Source organism: Amphiura filiformis, chromosome 15 (assembly GCF_039555335.1).
Source record: "Amphiura filiformis chromosome 15, Afil_fr2py, whole genome shotgun sequence".
Taxonomy (NCBI): domain Eukaryota; kingdom Metazoa; phylum Echinodermata; class Ophiuroidea; order Amphilepidida; family Amphiuridae; genus Amphiura; species Amphiura filiformis.
In genome coordinates, this window is record NC_092642.1 from 19,531,732 (window position 1) to 19,545,887 (window position 14,156).

Sequence of the window (14,156 nt, forward strand, 5' to 3'; positions counted from 1 at the left end):
ACTAATTTTGTTTAAAAAGTACATTGTCACAACAACAAAATAATTTGCATTAATACTTTTATATAAACTAAAATTTTCACTAATTAAGTTACAAAAATGTGAAATTTCATCTATAAAGTAGGGAAAAGTTTACAAAGTAAATTTGAAGATTTCACAGAAAATTTAACTATTTAAAAGTTAAAATGATGGCTGTGTGTCATCTGGTACATGAAAATTGAAATAAAAAACACATTGCGCTTCACTGGGGCTTCAAATTCTAAAAACTCCCTCACATCTATCTCACTCAGATTCACTGCCAGACTCAAACATTGAACTCGCCATCCTTTTGCACTGTGTAATGGCAAATTCACTCATGTTGAAAATAATTTTGTTTTCAAAATATGACCCTAAACTCTATTCAGTTCTTTATTTTTAAAGTTAAATTTTCTGATATTGATACTTTGTTGATATTATCTCAGTTTTGTTCTGAAAAGATTTCCCTGACTTTTGTAATTTGTAAATCAGACAAGATAATTGATTAATGAAGTGTAAGCTGAGCTGGAAAGACAGTTTAACTCCCCCCATGTGTTACAGTTAAACCTTTTAAGAGAAACAAATTAACAAACGTTTATGCAAACTTCAGATAGAAAATAGGAGAATGTGCTTACACAGGAAATTATGGATTCAAACCTTCATCATGCTAATATTTTGTATTGATAATTGATAAACTAAGAACTAAGTTTACTAGGATACAAAATCTCACAAATTTTGTCTCCAAATATACTGGTAGTTTTGAAATACAATGATTTATCAGGGATTCAAATCCGAAACTGGTTCTGCTGAAGGTTCTAGCTGGATTACAATTATGAGAATCAAAATTGGTTCTCGTAAGTTTTCATGTCTCAGATCATATGTTGTGTTACATTATTTTTACCTTCCTTGCAACATAAATATGATTTAATGATTTTATTGATCGAAAATGTTGGGGGAAAAGGTAACGTTTTCTTTATTTTAGCTGTCAATTTATTGTACGATCACGAATTGAAACCCATGGACTAATAGACTAGTTTTAACTTTGAGCATTGTTGTGAAAGGGTAGTGAAAGCGACATGCGTTGTCTGTCAGAAAAACTGCAAAAAAATTAAGGTCAGGTACATGTTTTTCTCAATATTTTGCGGGGCACCAAAGCCTGGCTTTGATAATTAGAACCAAAGCTTCTCGCAAAAGCCCTTTGCGAGAACCTAAAAACAGGTTCCCACAATTGATTGCAAATTTGAATCCCTAAATATGTTTATGGTAGTCCTGTTGCTGTTATTTGTTTGTTTTTACATTGTCTGTGCTTTTCTATTTTATTATTGTCGTGTTTTAAATATATTTGGGTGTTTTGTAATTCATGATGATTTTTTAACACTAGCTGGTCTATTTGAGATTCTCGTCTGCAAATGTATGCACTTTTTAAAATAATTTTGTGTGATGCAGATATTGATAATAAATTTAAAAAAACTATTTTTTAAGTTACTCAAATTCACATCATAAAAATGTTAGTATAGCTTTTCCGATTAGCACAAACAAAACAAGCTGTTTTTGTGTGGGTGGATTTGTAAAAATATTATTCATATTATCAAATTTGTGAAAACATTATCTAGTAAACATGTTCGAGGGATAACCCTAACAATTTGGATTTTATCTTGTCATGATTGAATAGTTTTGACAGAGAATCAAGATAAAATCAAATTACAGGTATAGATAATGTTTTCCTTGACAAATTAGTCAAGGAGTTTGCACACCTCATTTGCCATATAGCGTGATAACATCAGTGGGATCAATTTTTTAAGTTACAAACCCAAATGGTCGTATTTCCGACAGCTCAGTTTATTAACCTCTATTGGGCTATTCCAACTGAAATCCCTACACCCCTATGGAAGATATTAGCTTAATCTTCCACACAGGGAGTGTAGACTTCAAATGGGTCACTCATTCAGGTACCCCCGTTTGAAATTCACATTCCCTGTGTGTGAGATTAAGGTCATGTCTTCCGTAGGGGGTATAGATTTCAACTGGAATAGCCCATGTCATAATTGAGTATGAGTTTTGGTACCCAAGACTTTCAAAGGTCATTCCTTGAATGTATAAACATATTGGTTTTAAGGAACTGTGTCCTCCTGGTGATGAGATGTTTGAAATCCAGCAATATTAAGGAGCAAAAATAAATTGCAAGATATTGAAAGATGTTCAGACTTCTCCAGATCAAAAAACTAAGTAAATCAATTTTGTCCACACTATAAGCATTAATGTTTCTACAACATGCACCTGCTTATACACACTATTATATAGGCATGTTGTAACTTCAGGCGACAACACTTGTCAATATTCTGTGATTTTTATTCAGAGAAGTTTGTAGTACAAACTAAGGTTTAGATGTCTACCTTTATGATACAATTGTTATCATCATGAGAGCCTCCGGTTTTAAGAAGGGGATGTTGTTTGACTTAAAGGTGGACAACCTGATTTACAACCTCATCCCCCATGCGATACAATTCTTATCACAAGAGCCTCCGGTTTTAAGAAGGGGATGTTGTTTGACTTAAAGGTGGACGGCCTGATTTACAACCTCATCCCCCATGCGACACAATTCTTATCACAATAGCCTCCGGTTTTAAGAAGGGGAGGGTGTTTGACTTAAAGGTGGATGACCTGATTTACAACCTCATCCCCCATGCGACACAATTCTTATCACAATAGCCTATCTTGAATGAGAAAGAATGAGGGAGAGTGGGAACCGGAAGGAAGGTGGGAGAGGAAAGGAGAGAGTATGTGAGAAAGTGAGAGTATGTCTGCTGAACACTTGTAAAAAAATTGTGGCTCTCCCATGTTTCAGAATCTACCAAACAAATTAATTAATCATAATAATGGTTTCATCTCATTCTAATTAGTTACTTTTATGTTTTCTTGATTACAGGTGTCAACTGTGTGAATCAGCCACCAGTGTTTGAACTACCAGATGGACTTACTCTTATATTCCAAGAAAACACAGCAATAGGTAAGTAGCTGCCATGTGAAATATTTTTTATTTATGCTTATTGAAGAATTTACATATTCACAACCCCTCCACACACATATAGCCCACGCCCCACCCCTACACACACTTTTTAGTTCAACATATTTAGAGAATAAACGAATAAACAAATTTATATTTTGACTATCCTCTACCATGTGATAGACGGCAGGCTGGTCCAATATTTTGAGTAGTGGATGCCGGCGCACACTACGATATATCGTTTATTCTCATTCTTAGTCAGTTAAATATTATTTTGATAACTGTAAACTATTTTTTTAAGCAAAAATTCAGTTACCATCATAAAAACTCCCCTTTTTCTAAAATGAACGAAACTTGTTTACAACTTCACATCTTTTGTTGTGCATACTGCTAGCACTTGCGTGTGTTCCGCACTATTCTACGCATACAATGCGATACATACGCGCACCTCTACAAGCGTGTTACGCGTTAACAGCACGCATGATGACGTGGGGTCATCTACAGCCTGATAGATGACACCCAAAATCATGCGATTGTCCAATCAGATTATGTGTCTATGACCTAGACCACTTCCACTGACTAAGAATCGCAGGTAACTAGACTGGGGATTAGTTTGGCTCCAAAGGGATGTTGTATCAAACACTATTTTACAATGTTTAGAGCCAATTGCACATACAGCAGGAAAGTGGACATCTGTGCTAGATACTGTGTCCACTCATCTTTCTCATTTTCTCCTAAAAGGTGATCAAGTGGATTTAAAGCTAATAATATCTTCCTTTTCTTGCTGAGTTACATTATACCATAGCAACCAATTTAAGAGGAGACGAGGAATAGGAGGCCGTTGTACCAGGAATATAATTGAGTTTTAAACATCTCTTATTGACAGATTACCTGAATCCTACAAATGAATCTATGTCAAAATTTCAACAAATTTAAATCAACTTGTTTTTCTTTTTCTTTTAACAGGTACACCTCTCTTTCAACTACAAGCTAGTGATCCAGATAATGACACATTAACATACTCTCTCTATGACAGTGTAGCTCAGTCACTCTTCACTATAGACCCATTAACAGGACAACTCTATCTCAAGGCAATATTAGACAGAGAAGTAAGTTTGAATACCATCATTATAGTATTGTCAGTTGCAATTTTGTCACCCCCCCCCCCCCCTCAATCAGGGCAAAATTACAGAAAAATTTGCTCTTGGTGGCGTAGCGTCAAAGGGGCACCGTGGGGGCAATTGATAATTGGTCTAAACTTTTAAAAATCCCATAGAAAAATTGCCAAAAATGACCTATGCCCCCCCATTAGACCCAGTGCCCCCCATCATGGTCAGTGCCCCCCCCCCATATGATGACCCACGCTTCACCACTGTCTACTCTAATGAGCAAACATTGCTAATTTAGACCAAATTTCAGATGGTTACATACCCTGCTACTACATTTTTTTGATCATGATTTCAAAATTTGATTTGATATGATATGATATGATATGATATGATATGATATGATATTTGACACAATAGGGGAAAATAACACTAATTTTGTCCAATTTTAATCCCTTCTAGACTCAACAAAGATATACATATATAGTGGCAGTATCAGATGGAAGGAACACAGTAAGTATCAAGTATTGTAATCATTAGTGCAGGGGTCGCATTCTTGCACATCTGCGCGTCATGAGACCCCTTACTTTTTGTTTTGGATGGTTTGGACCCCTTAAATTACAAGTTGAAATAGACCAACAGGTTTGATCAAATTGCATGGACCCCTTAAATTTTATGATGCATGGAAGCTTGAATTATGTATATTCTTTGCCGAGTTGCTCATAATACAATTTTGTCATCGATACAAAAAAGGAACCAATTGAAAACCCAAGAAATCTTCCGAATAAAGCATTCTAAATTCACAATAGCATTGATCTTAGCAAGGTACCATTTACTCCGACATATTATGTGGGCAAGTTATTTTGTGGATTCTAAATATGTATTTGACCATTTTCAAAGTTCAGAACTTCGGACCACTTGAAATTCTCATTGGACCTCTTATTTTGTGTTTTGCAGGGCTTAAAGGGCCTGGAAAAAATCAATTGGACTCCTTAAATTTTTGAGCTTACGCTATTCCAGCATTAGTGTAACTGAGAACTGCCCTTCTGACGGGGAAACATTTTACACACCGCATGATTTACTAATCTACTTGTTTAATTTTGTTACCCAGGTAACACAAGAAGGCACCTTCACAGCTTCAGATGTTAACGACAATGCGCCAACATTCCGTAACTTACCACACACGGTCAGGATTCCGGAAAATGCCGCATTTGGAGAAGCTGTGTACAAGGTGTCGGCGACGGATCCTGACACCTCAGCCGGTGGGCTAGTAACTTTTTCTATTGTAAATGTAAGTATTAATGTTAATTTTATGGTTTAAAATGTGTATTAATTGTTACGTGGTGAGATGTTGATGAATCTTACGCATGAAGCCCCTCAGGCCAAGTGGACAAGCATCAACAGAAAACCATCCCTTTTCTGCACTATAATCTCCCACAAAACATGATTTTCTGGCTCAACACAGAAGTGAATATACTAAATATGCGAAGTCTGTTCGGGTTTCATTTAACTTGTGCACCAAAAATAAATAAGTACATACTTCATTGAAATTTGTCCTAGAAATAGTGTATAAACTTAACAATTAAGTTTGATCACTATATCTGACAGTCTTCCCAAAGTAATGATTTAATGGTTTCCAGTGAACTTTGCCCTGATTGCCAAGCGCCAATTAAATGGCCTCATATTACAGTGGGTATTTTAGAGTATTTAATTAACAAGGAATATATTCCTAACAATGTTAACTACAGTTGCCTCTCTACACCCATGTGTATAAACAGGTATCTGCATGCATTTGGAAGATAACAGCATCATAGTGGATTTGAACATTGGCGATGCAGATTATGTTCTTCTCTTGGACAAATTGCTTTACCACACTTGCCCCTCCCCACCCAGGTGTATAAATGGTTATCTGCATGTATTTTGTGATTAGTAATTGTAGAATGTTTTAAATTGGAGGGCATGGGAAACTATTTCAAGAGACAATTCAGCTACCCTTCTTATACTCTATAAACATGATACATGACATATATGTTGTTGTGTTTTCAGAACTCAGTACCTTTCAGTATTGGACTTTTTGATGGGCAAATAACAGTATCAGCTCCTCTTGACTATGAGATGCAACCAGAATATCAACTCTTTATTAACTCCAGGGTAAGTTATTATCATTGATCTGTGTACAGGGATGTAAGTTTTTAGGCTTTTTTGTAGTCCAGATTTACACAATTTCTTTTATTTTCAGTCCATTTTAGGCCCATTCTAGTCATTTTCACACTGTTTTTCAGGCTTATTCAGGCTTTTTGTCAAAAATGGACTTTCATCCCTGTGTGGACTGTTAAGTGTCCTTTCACTTGCTCTCTAAACAATTTCAATTTTGATTTTAGAACTCTCTCTCTTCCTATTTAAATATCTGATATGCATTCCTTAAAATAATTGGAGCACTCTATCTGACCAGTACATGAAATTAAAAGAGTAGAAAAAAATACCACTATCTTCTATTAACAGTAACATTGAAAGTGCAAGTGGTATGCTCAATTAGTGTATAATGTGCACATATGGCTACACACAGTTAATAACTAAGTTTAGCACATTTATAAATAAATCACAAAAATATTAGAATGTACACATACCCTGTGTCACTGCAACTATATGCAAAATTGATAAAATTTCAACAACAAAAATAGTAATTTTGCATTCAAATGCAAATCCCAATTTTCAATTGCAAACATGAGGCTTCCACTATTTGTGATCATAGTAGTGTTCTTTTTCATGTATATACAAGCAAGACATCAAAAATACCTTTTATACATTACATCATAGCTTAACTAAAAATGTTCCATTTTATTTTTCCTATACCATGAAATGAAGGATGTGTTTCCTTATGAGGTTTGTGAATGAAATGAATGTGAAAAATAATGGTTTAACATCTAAGATATTTTCATGTAGTGTGATCAACTAGAATTTGAACATGGATTATTTTGAATTGACATATTCTTGTAGAAAATATCGTGGATAACATACTTAATTGTCAAAAGTGTGTGTATTTAACAAATAAGTGTGTATTTTTTATTATATTTTTTATGTTGATTTCTAAAATAGTTACTACTAATATGAGTGGAATAAGATTTGCCCAAAATTACTACTTGGAAAATTTTGTTTTATCAAGTTTTTAATGTTTTTTTGTTGTTGTTGTTTTTTTTTTTTTTGGGGGGTTTGTTTTTTTGGTTTGTTTTATTTTGTTTTCTGTTTGGTTGTAATAATTATTTTTGCTGTGTCTTTTTACTGATTATTTACTGATTAGTGATTCATAAATCACATCCCGATCAAAAGTAGTTGGAAAACTTGTGTAAAACTTGGGACTGTTTTTAAACTGTATTTTCGTTATAATCAACATTTTAAAATTGTGATTTCTTTGGGGTGAAGTCTGAGCCCTTTCCTATTACCGTATTTGTTCCAATAAGCCCCCATGCCCCAATAAGCGCCCACCCAGCGACTTTGCAACAAACACAATATGAAATTATTAACCGCCCATCCAATGTTGTCAAAATACTTCCAGTAAGCTTACCTGTCGAATGATTTTACATGCATGCATGAGGGAAATTGAGCATCAAAAGCACCCAGAATGTGCACCAAAATTAAATTATAACGCTATTTCATAGTGGGCAGATGTATAGATATTAAAAATACTTCACAATAACCACCTGCAAATGCCTTTAAACGGCCAACTTTGAGCTAATTCTGTCTCAAATTCATATTTTTTTTTGCTAAGCGGCTGACCATATATTATTTACAGTTAGTGCGCCCTCAAAATATTTTTGTCAATATAATATTAAATTAAGACACATATTGTGAGGGCACACTAACTGTGAGTAACTAAATACTTTCAGACAGTGATTGATGACTAAAAATAAGGTAAAAAATAAGCGCCACCCAAAATGACTTTGTTAAGCGCAGGGCGCTTATTGGAATGAATAGGGTACTACAACCCTCCCCACCTCCACCAATCACTGCTGGCTGTTGCTACATGTAGGGGCTATGGCCAAACCAACAGGTTGCAATATTGAATGGGGGAGGGGGAACATTTGAAGTGCCCAGGTGTTCCAACTATTTTGGGAGGATTACAGTAATTTGATATTAATCTGACATAATATGTTTGTTGAGATGGTAAAAAAGTTGATACTAAATACTAACGTAGAAGTGAAATATCAACCTTGATCAAGCAGATCTTTTCTTTTTCTGGAGTGTAATTTGATTATTAAAATGATCTAACTTACATATGTATATTTCAATTGCTTTTCTTCAGGACTTAGGGATGCCTTCTTTTAACAGCACTGAAATATTAACTGTTATCATTGAGGATATACAAGATAGCGGACCTATATTTATAAATGAACCATATGATACATCCATTGAAGAAGGAATACCGATTGTAAGTATACAAAGTTTATCTTTGTGTGTCTGTCTGTCTGTCTGTCTGTCCATCTCCCCATCTCTCATACTTCGTATATAGTATGACTGTCTCTCTATGTATGTGTTCTTCTTCATCTGTCTCTCTATGTCTTTGTCTCCCCCATCTCTCATGCTGTGTCCTTCTTCATCCCTCTGTCTCTCTCTCTCTCTCTCTGTCTTTGTCCTTCCCAAATCTCATGCTCCGTATATCTATGTCTCTCTCCATCTCATCTCTCTATGTCTGTGTCCTTCATCCCTCTGTCTCTCTCTATGTCTTTTTCTCCCCGTCTCTCATGCTCCGTATATCTATGTCTCTCTCCTTCCCATCTCTCTATGTCTCTCTGTGTCTGTGTGTCTGTCTGTCCATCTCCCCATCTCTTATGCTCCCTGTATATCTATATCTGTCTACTTCCCATCTCTCAATGTGTGTGTCCCTCTTCATCCCTCCCTCTCTCTTTCATTGTCTCCACCATCTCTCATGCTCCATATATCTATGTCTATCTCTGTCCCATCTCTGTGTCTGTGTCCTTCTTCATCCGTCTGTCTCTATATGTCTTTGTCTCCCAATCTCTCATTCTCCGTATATCTATGTTTGTCTCCTCCCCATCTCTCTATGTCTGTGTCCTGTCTGTCTGTCTGTCTCTCTCTCTCTCTTTCTGTCTTTGTCTCCCTATCTCTCATGCTCCATATATCTATGTCTATCTCCTTCACATCTCTCTATGTTTTTGTCTTTCATCCCTCTATTTCTCTCTCTGTCTTTGTTGCCCCCATCTCTCATGTTCTGTATGTCTATGTCTCTCTCCTTCCCATTTCTCTATGTCTGTATCTGTGTCCTTCTTCCGCAAACTTTCTCTCATTATCTGTCTTTGTCTCCCCATCTCTCATGCTCCAAATATCTATGTCTCCATCCCATCTCTCTATGTCTGTGTCCTTCTAAATCTGTCTGTCCCTCTGTGTGTCTGTCTCTCTGTCGTATTCTTCATCTCTCAATCCCCTCACCCCCCCCCCCCCTTGGTGTTTCTTCATATTTAACTCACACTAATCACTTTTTACCATCATTTTATTTGTTTGTTATTTGCATGTAGGGTACACCTGTTGTGACAGTGGTTGCTGTAGACAAAGACACAGTGAACCAGAACCCAATTATATATGATATTATAACAGGTAAGTCTGTAATCATTGAATTAGACTAGGAGAGCTCAGACACCACCATGATTGCTTGTCTCTCATGGAGGCCAATGAAATAGTGTGCCTTTGAATTGATTCACAAAGAGTGACAAATTTGATTTGAAATAATTGCTTGCGATTTGTGTTTTGTGTTGTGTCAATAACATATGCTATGCGTACATTTGCTATAAGTTTAAGACACTCATTATTGTTCAATGCTAGAGGTACAGTATTTTTGTCCTCATGAGTAACAATCCAATGTGGTGTATTTTTGATAGCATTATTTATATGGTTATGAAATCCAATGTCTCCTAGTTTAATTTCTTTGTTCCAACATTTCATAGATGGGATTATTTTTTTAGCATTGGGTGCTAATTTCTAATTTAAAAGATTGATCTGCTTTTGAACTATGGCAGATTCAACCCATCATGGGACACTTTTCAAACAAATTCAGACTACTGGGCGATCTTGCATATCACGCTATGCAGGACAGGCAGATGATTGACCGGCAGCCTGGGTTTGTTGGAAAAAGGTCCCATGATAATCTGCTATAATGTGCACAACCCTAGTGAAGATACCTTGCCCTGCCCAGAATCCTTTGCACATGATTCATCAAATTACACTCCTGTTTCTTTGTACAGGTTTCATTTGCTTTCATGTTTAAATTATACTGGCTAAACATGGGTTGATAGTCATAAAATAAGCATAATTTGCAAGATTTGGATGTGCTCTGTTCATTAAGGTACCTAACGTCACTATCAACATGTGTTGCAGTGGATAGCAAATCAGTATAGAAAATTGAAATGGAAGCAATGCATTGTGGGAAGTGTTAAGCTACCTTCACTGGCACAATCCTTTTCGTCGTTTCTGAAGCACATACTGTGGTATCATTTTGCAAAGGGTAGGATAAGGGTTAGCGGTTTGATATTTTAGACATTATTTAAGTAGATACCACTTGCATGAAGCCATCCAAGTAAATACTCATTTACGGCAATCAGTTGTACCCTTTTGCTGTGGGAGAACAATATAATTTTTGGAGGTGCATGGGTAGATGTGAATTTGTGGGTTTATACCGTGTGTCTTCACATCATTCAGACTTATTTTGCTTGATCACATCTAATGACTAATCTATACCATTCGTAAATTGTGAGAATCATACATTGATATCATTCACAAGAACTTAGAACAATAGCAATGATTGTACAGCCCATCGTGGGACCTTTTTCCAACAAATCCAGGCTGCCGGCCAATCATCTGTCAGTCTTGCATAGCATGATATGCATGATCGCCCGGTAGCCTGATGGGTTTCCACGATGGGTGCTGTACACCCAATCATAGGATTACAGGTGCAATCAGTGATCACACACCTGTTAATTGGAGCTAATAATCACCTGCAATAACAAATGAAGTGATGCAGTAATGCATGGTACTAGCTGGGAATCAGTGGTGTCAATTACACAATTATTATTAAACTATTTTGTTTCCTATCAATATGATCAAGGTTGGCATTAGTTTTTGCAGTGTGTTTCTATGCAATCAATTGTTGTTAGCCACATTATTGACACTAAATATAAATTGCATAAATTTTAGGGTAGAATCCGTACAAGTCTGACAATTAAAATTTGTCTTCATTATCAGATTGTCTAGAAAAAAAATACAAGTGAAAAATAAAATTCACTAGTTTTCCTTTTCTTCCATTCAAGTTTCCCTGCAGTTAAACTGTTTTCAGTAATTCATTGAAGTAGAAAATTGCAAAAAGAACAAGAAAAAAATAAGTTTGTTTAAGAAACTCATATGCTTGGGTGTGCGACATCAGATTTTTTTTATCAGAGCAAAGTTGTCAGAAAATGGAAATGAAACGGACAAGCAACATATACAAAGAGAAAGAGAGTTTGTATTTTTAAATTTTGTCCTTATCAATTGCAAAAAAGGCAATATGCAATTCAAAAAGTAACAAAAATTTTGTTGCCAAATGTTTCAAATCAAACTTTTTTTGTCGGATGCAATTTTTTAAATTTCAAAATAGCCCCCAAATGCAATATAGCTGATTGGTGTCATTTTTTTAGATGTGTACAACTTAGAATGCCAAATACTGTCAAATATTTATAGGGCAGGTATTTAAGAAGGACCTTCTTGCACTAACCCATAATTTACAGAATAGCTATCATAATTTTCATTTCTGTAAATAAAACATTTTATATATTTTCAGTAGCGATGAAATTATAGTCTCACAGTCTCAACCATATACTCACTGAGTAGAAGAAATTATTTGTTTATATCTTGTTAACTCTGTATTTGTTTACCTCACACTTCATTACATCGCTCATTGTTTATATTTATGTACTACATGCTTCATTATATTTCTCTTTGTTTATTTTCAGGCAACGAAGGCGGTTTCTTCTCATTGAATCAGAACAACGGGGACATCACGGTAGTACAGATATTAGACAAGGATTCACCTACCTTCCCAGAACAAATCACTTTCACTATAAGGGTAAGTTTCCACTTAGATCTCAAACATTGGGCTGTTCCAGTTGAAACCATCACCCCCTCTGGAAGACATGACCTTAATCTTCCACACAGGGGTGCAGATTTCAAATGGGTTACCCATTCAGGTAACCCCTGTTTAAATGAAATTAACACCCCTCGTAGAAGATTTAGGTCTTGTCTTCCAGGGTTGTATGGATTTCAACTGGCCCATTTGGATCTCAATTATTCCATTGTATCAGTACACAGTTCTGTAACCCCAATATGTTTGTACACTCATAGAGTGACCTTTGAATGTACTGGGTACAACAGCTCGAACCCATAACCTTGTATTAAATCATGAGTCTTGATTACCTAACAGCTAGGCCACAGTACTCCTAAAATATTTAGGATAATTTTCCTAGGTTATTATTTTTCCCGCTTTTTTAGTCACAGTTCATTTCAAAACCATGACTTTAAAAAATTCAGAATATTTTAGACCTGTATAAGCTTTATATTTGTAGCTGTTTAAAATTGTGATTTAAAGAATTCATTCATTCATTCATTCATTCATTCATTTTTCACTCATCAAATAGCAAAAACATAAGATACATACAAAATCATAATACAAGTGAGAGTGAAGGAATCACAGGAAAGGTCAAGAAGAGGCCTGAAAGTCTGTGACCCCTTGAAGCAGCAATTGTTCTGAACAATTGAAATCACAGCAAAAGAAAATGGTAAAAATATCCTGATGTATACAGTGCTTGGATCTTGCATTTTAACTCACTCCAAGGGATAAACAGGGCCTACATTTGTACCCTTTTCCTCCTCCCAGTGACAGTTTCTAAGAAGAAAAAGTCTACTTTCAACAAATGTCCACTTTTTAGTGCTGTGACATAAATTAAAGGTCCTTCTTGTCCAAAAATGAATATACCTGCCCCACCCTACCTCCCAATCACAGTTTAAAGGAAGAAAAAGTCTACTTTCCAACAAAATGTCCACTTTTTTAGTGCTATGACATAAATTAAAGGTCCTTCTTGTCCAAAAATGAATATACCTTTCCCTGCCCCTCCCCTAATCTCTGTATACATTTGATTCACCATGTTAAATCCAATACGATTACAAAGCATGCTTCATTCACAGATTACAATCTATTCAAACTTTGTTTTAAATGTTATTCCTCTTATATTACTATCAGGCAACTGAAATAGGGTTAACAGGGGAGGCTGATATCACAGAGGATTTTACCAACTTCACAATAACAGTGACTGATATCCAGGATGAACCACCAGTGTTTAATAGTCAGTTCTACATTGTGACGGTATCGGAAGAAAACCTCCCTGGCTACGCTCTACCAATTGAAATAAATGTCAACGATGGAGATAAGGTAAGAGATTAATATAGAATTATAAAGGAGGACCTAAGGGGGCACTGTATGATACATTTCTGTGACTGAAGTATAACATATATTTATTTCCTTAAAAATGAAAGTTGCAAGCAAATTTGAGCAACATTTAAAAGATTAATTTGCATCTGAGGTCATCTGTCAATCAAACAATTTGTTGTGATGATTGAAATTTATGAGTGCAACTGTAAAACAGCATGGCCCTATGGTTAATTTTGCACCTTCAAACATACAAAAAGTTAGGTCGTAGTAATAGGAAACTTTCTTTCCTGAAGGCACCAAGTCGAAAGTACCTAGAAAAGTTTTTTTCTGCGATTCCTTTCTCTGATGAAGGCACCAGATGAATCAACCTTCCTTTTACGCTCTACTAACCAATTACAGGCTGTGGGTAGTTGATCGCCAGGTCCAAACTAGTATTTTTATATATGGCTCCAATTATAATTGTTGTTAATTGTAAATGCTAACATATTGTTGCATATGAGCACCAAAAAAGTTACTGGAATTTTGCCCCCCTGGTTTAATATATGTATTGAAATATTTCTTAAATAAA

The 14,156-nt window shown here is 35.6% G+C and overlaps 1 protein-coding gene across 1 annotated transcript in view; it reads left to right on the forward strand.

The window, feature by feature from the left end:
* Window positions 1-14,156, forward strand: part of LOC140171359 (cadherin-23-like) — a 98,980-nt gene that overhangs the window by 72,036 nt on the left and 12,788 nt on the right. The window contains exons 14-22 of the mRNA XM_072194600.1: window positions 2,939-3,019; window positions 3,983-4,125; window positions 4,585-4,635; window positions 5,234-5,413; window positions 6,169-6,273; window positions 8,423-8,548; window positions 9,654-9,732; window positions 12,117-12,229; window positions 13,400-13,588. Coding sequence (XP_072050701.1) covers window positions 2,939-3,019; window positions 3,983-4,125; window positions 4,585-4,635; window positions 5,234-5,413; window positions 6,169-6,273; window positions 8,423-8,548; window positions 9,654-9,732; window positions 12,117-12,229; window positions 13,400-13,588 — 1,067 coding nt within the window. The remainder of the gene's footprint in view (window positions 1-2,938; window positions 3,020-3,982; window positions 4,126-4,584; window positions 4,636-5,233; window positions 5,414-6,168; window positions 6,274-8,422; window positions 8,549-9,653; window positions 9,733-12,116; window positions 12,230-13,399; window positions 13,589-14,156) is intronic.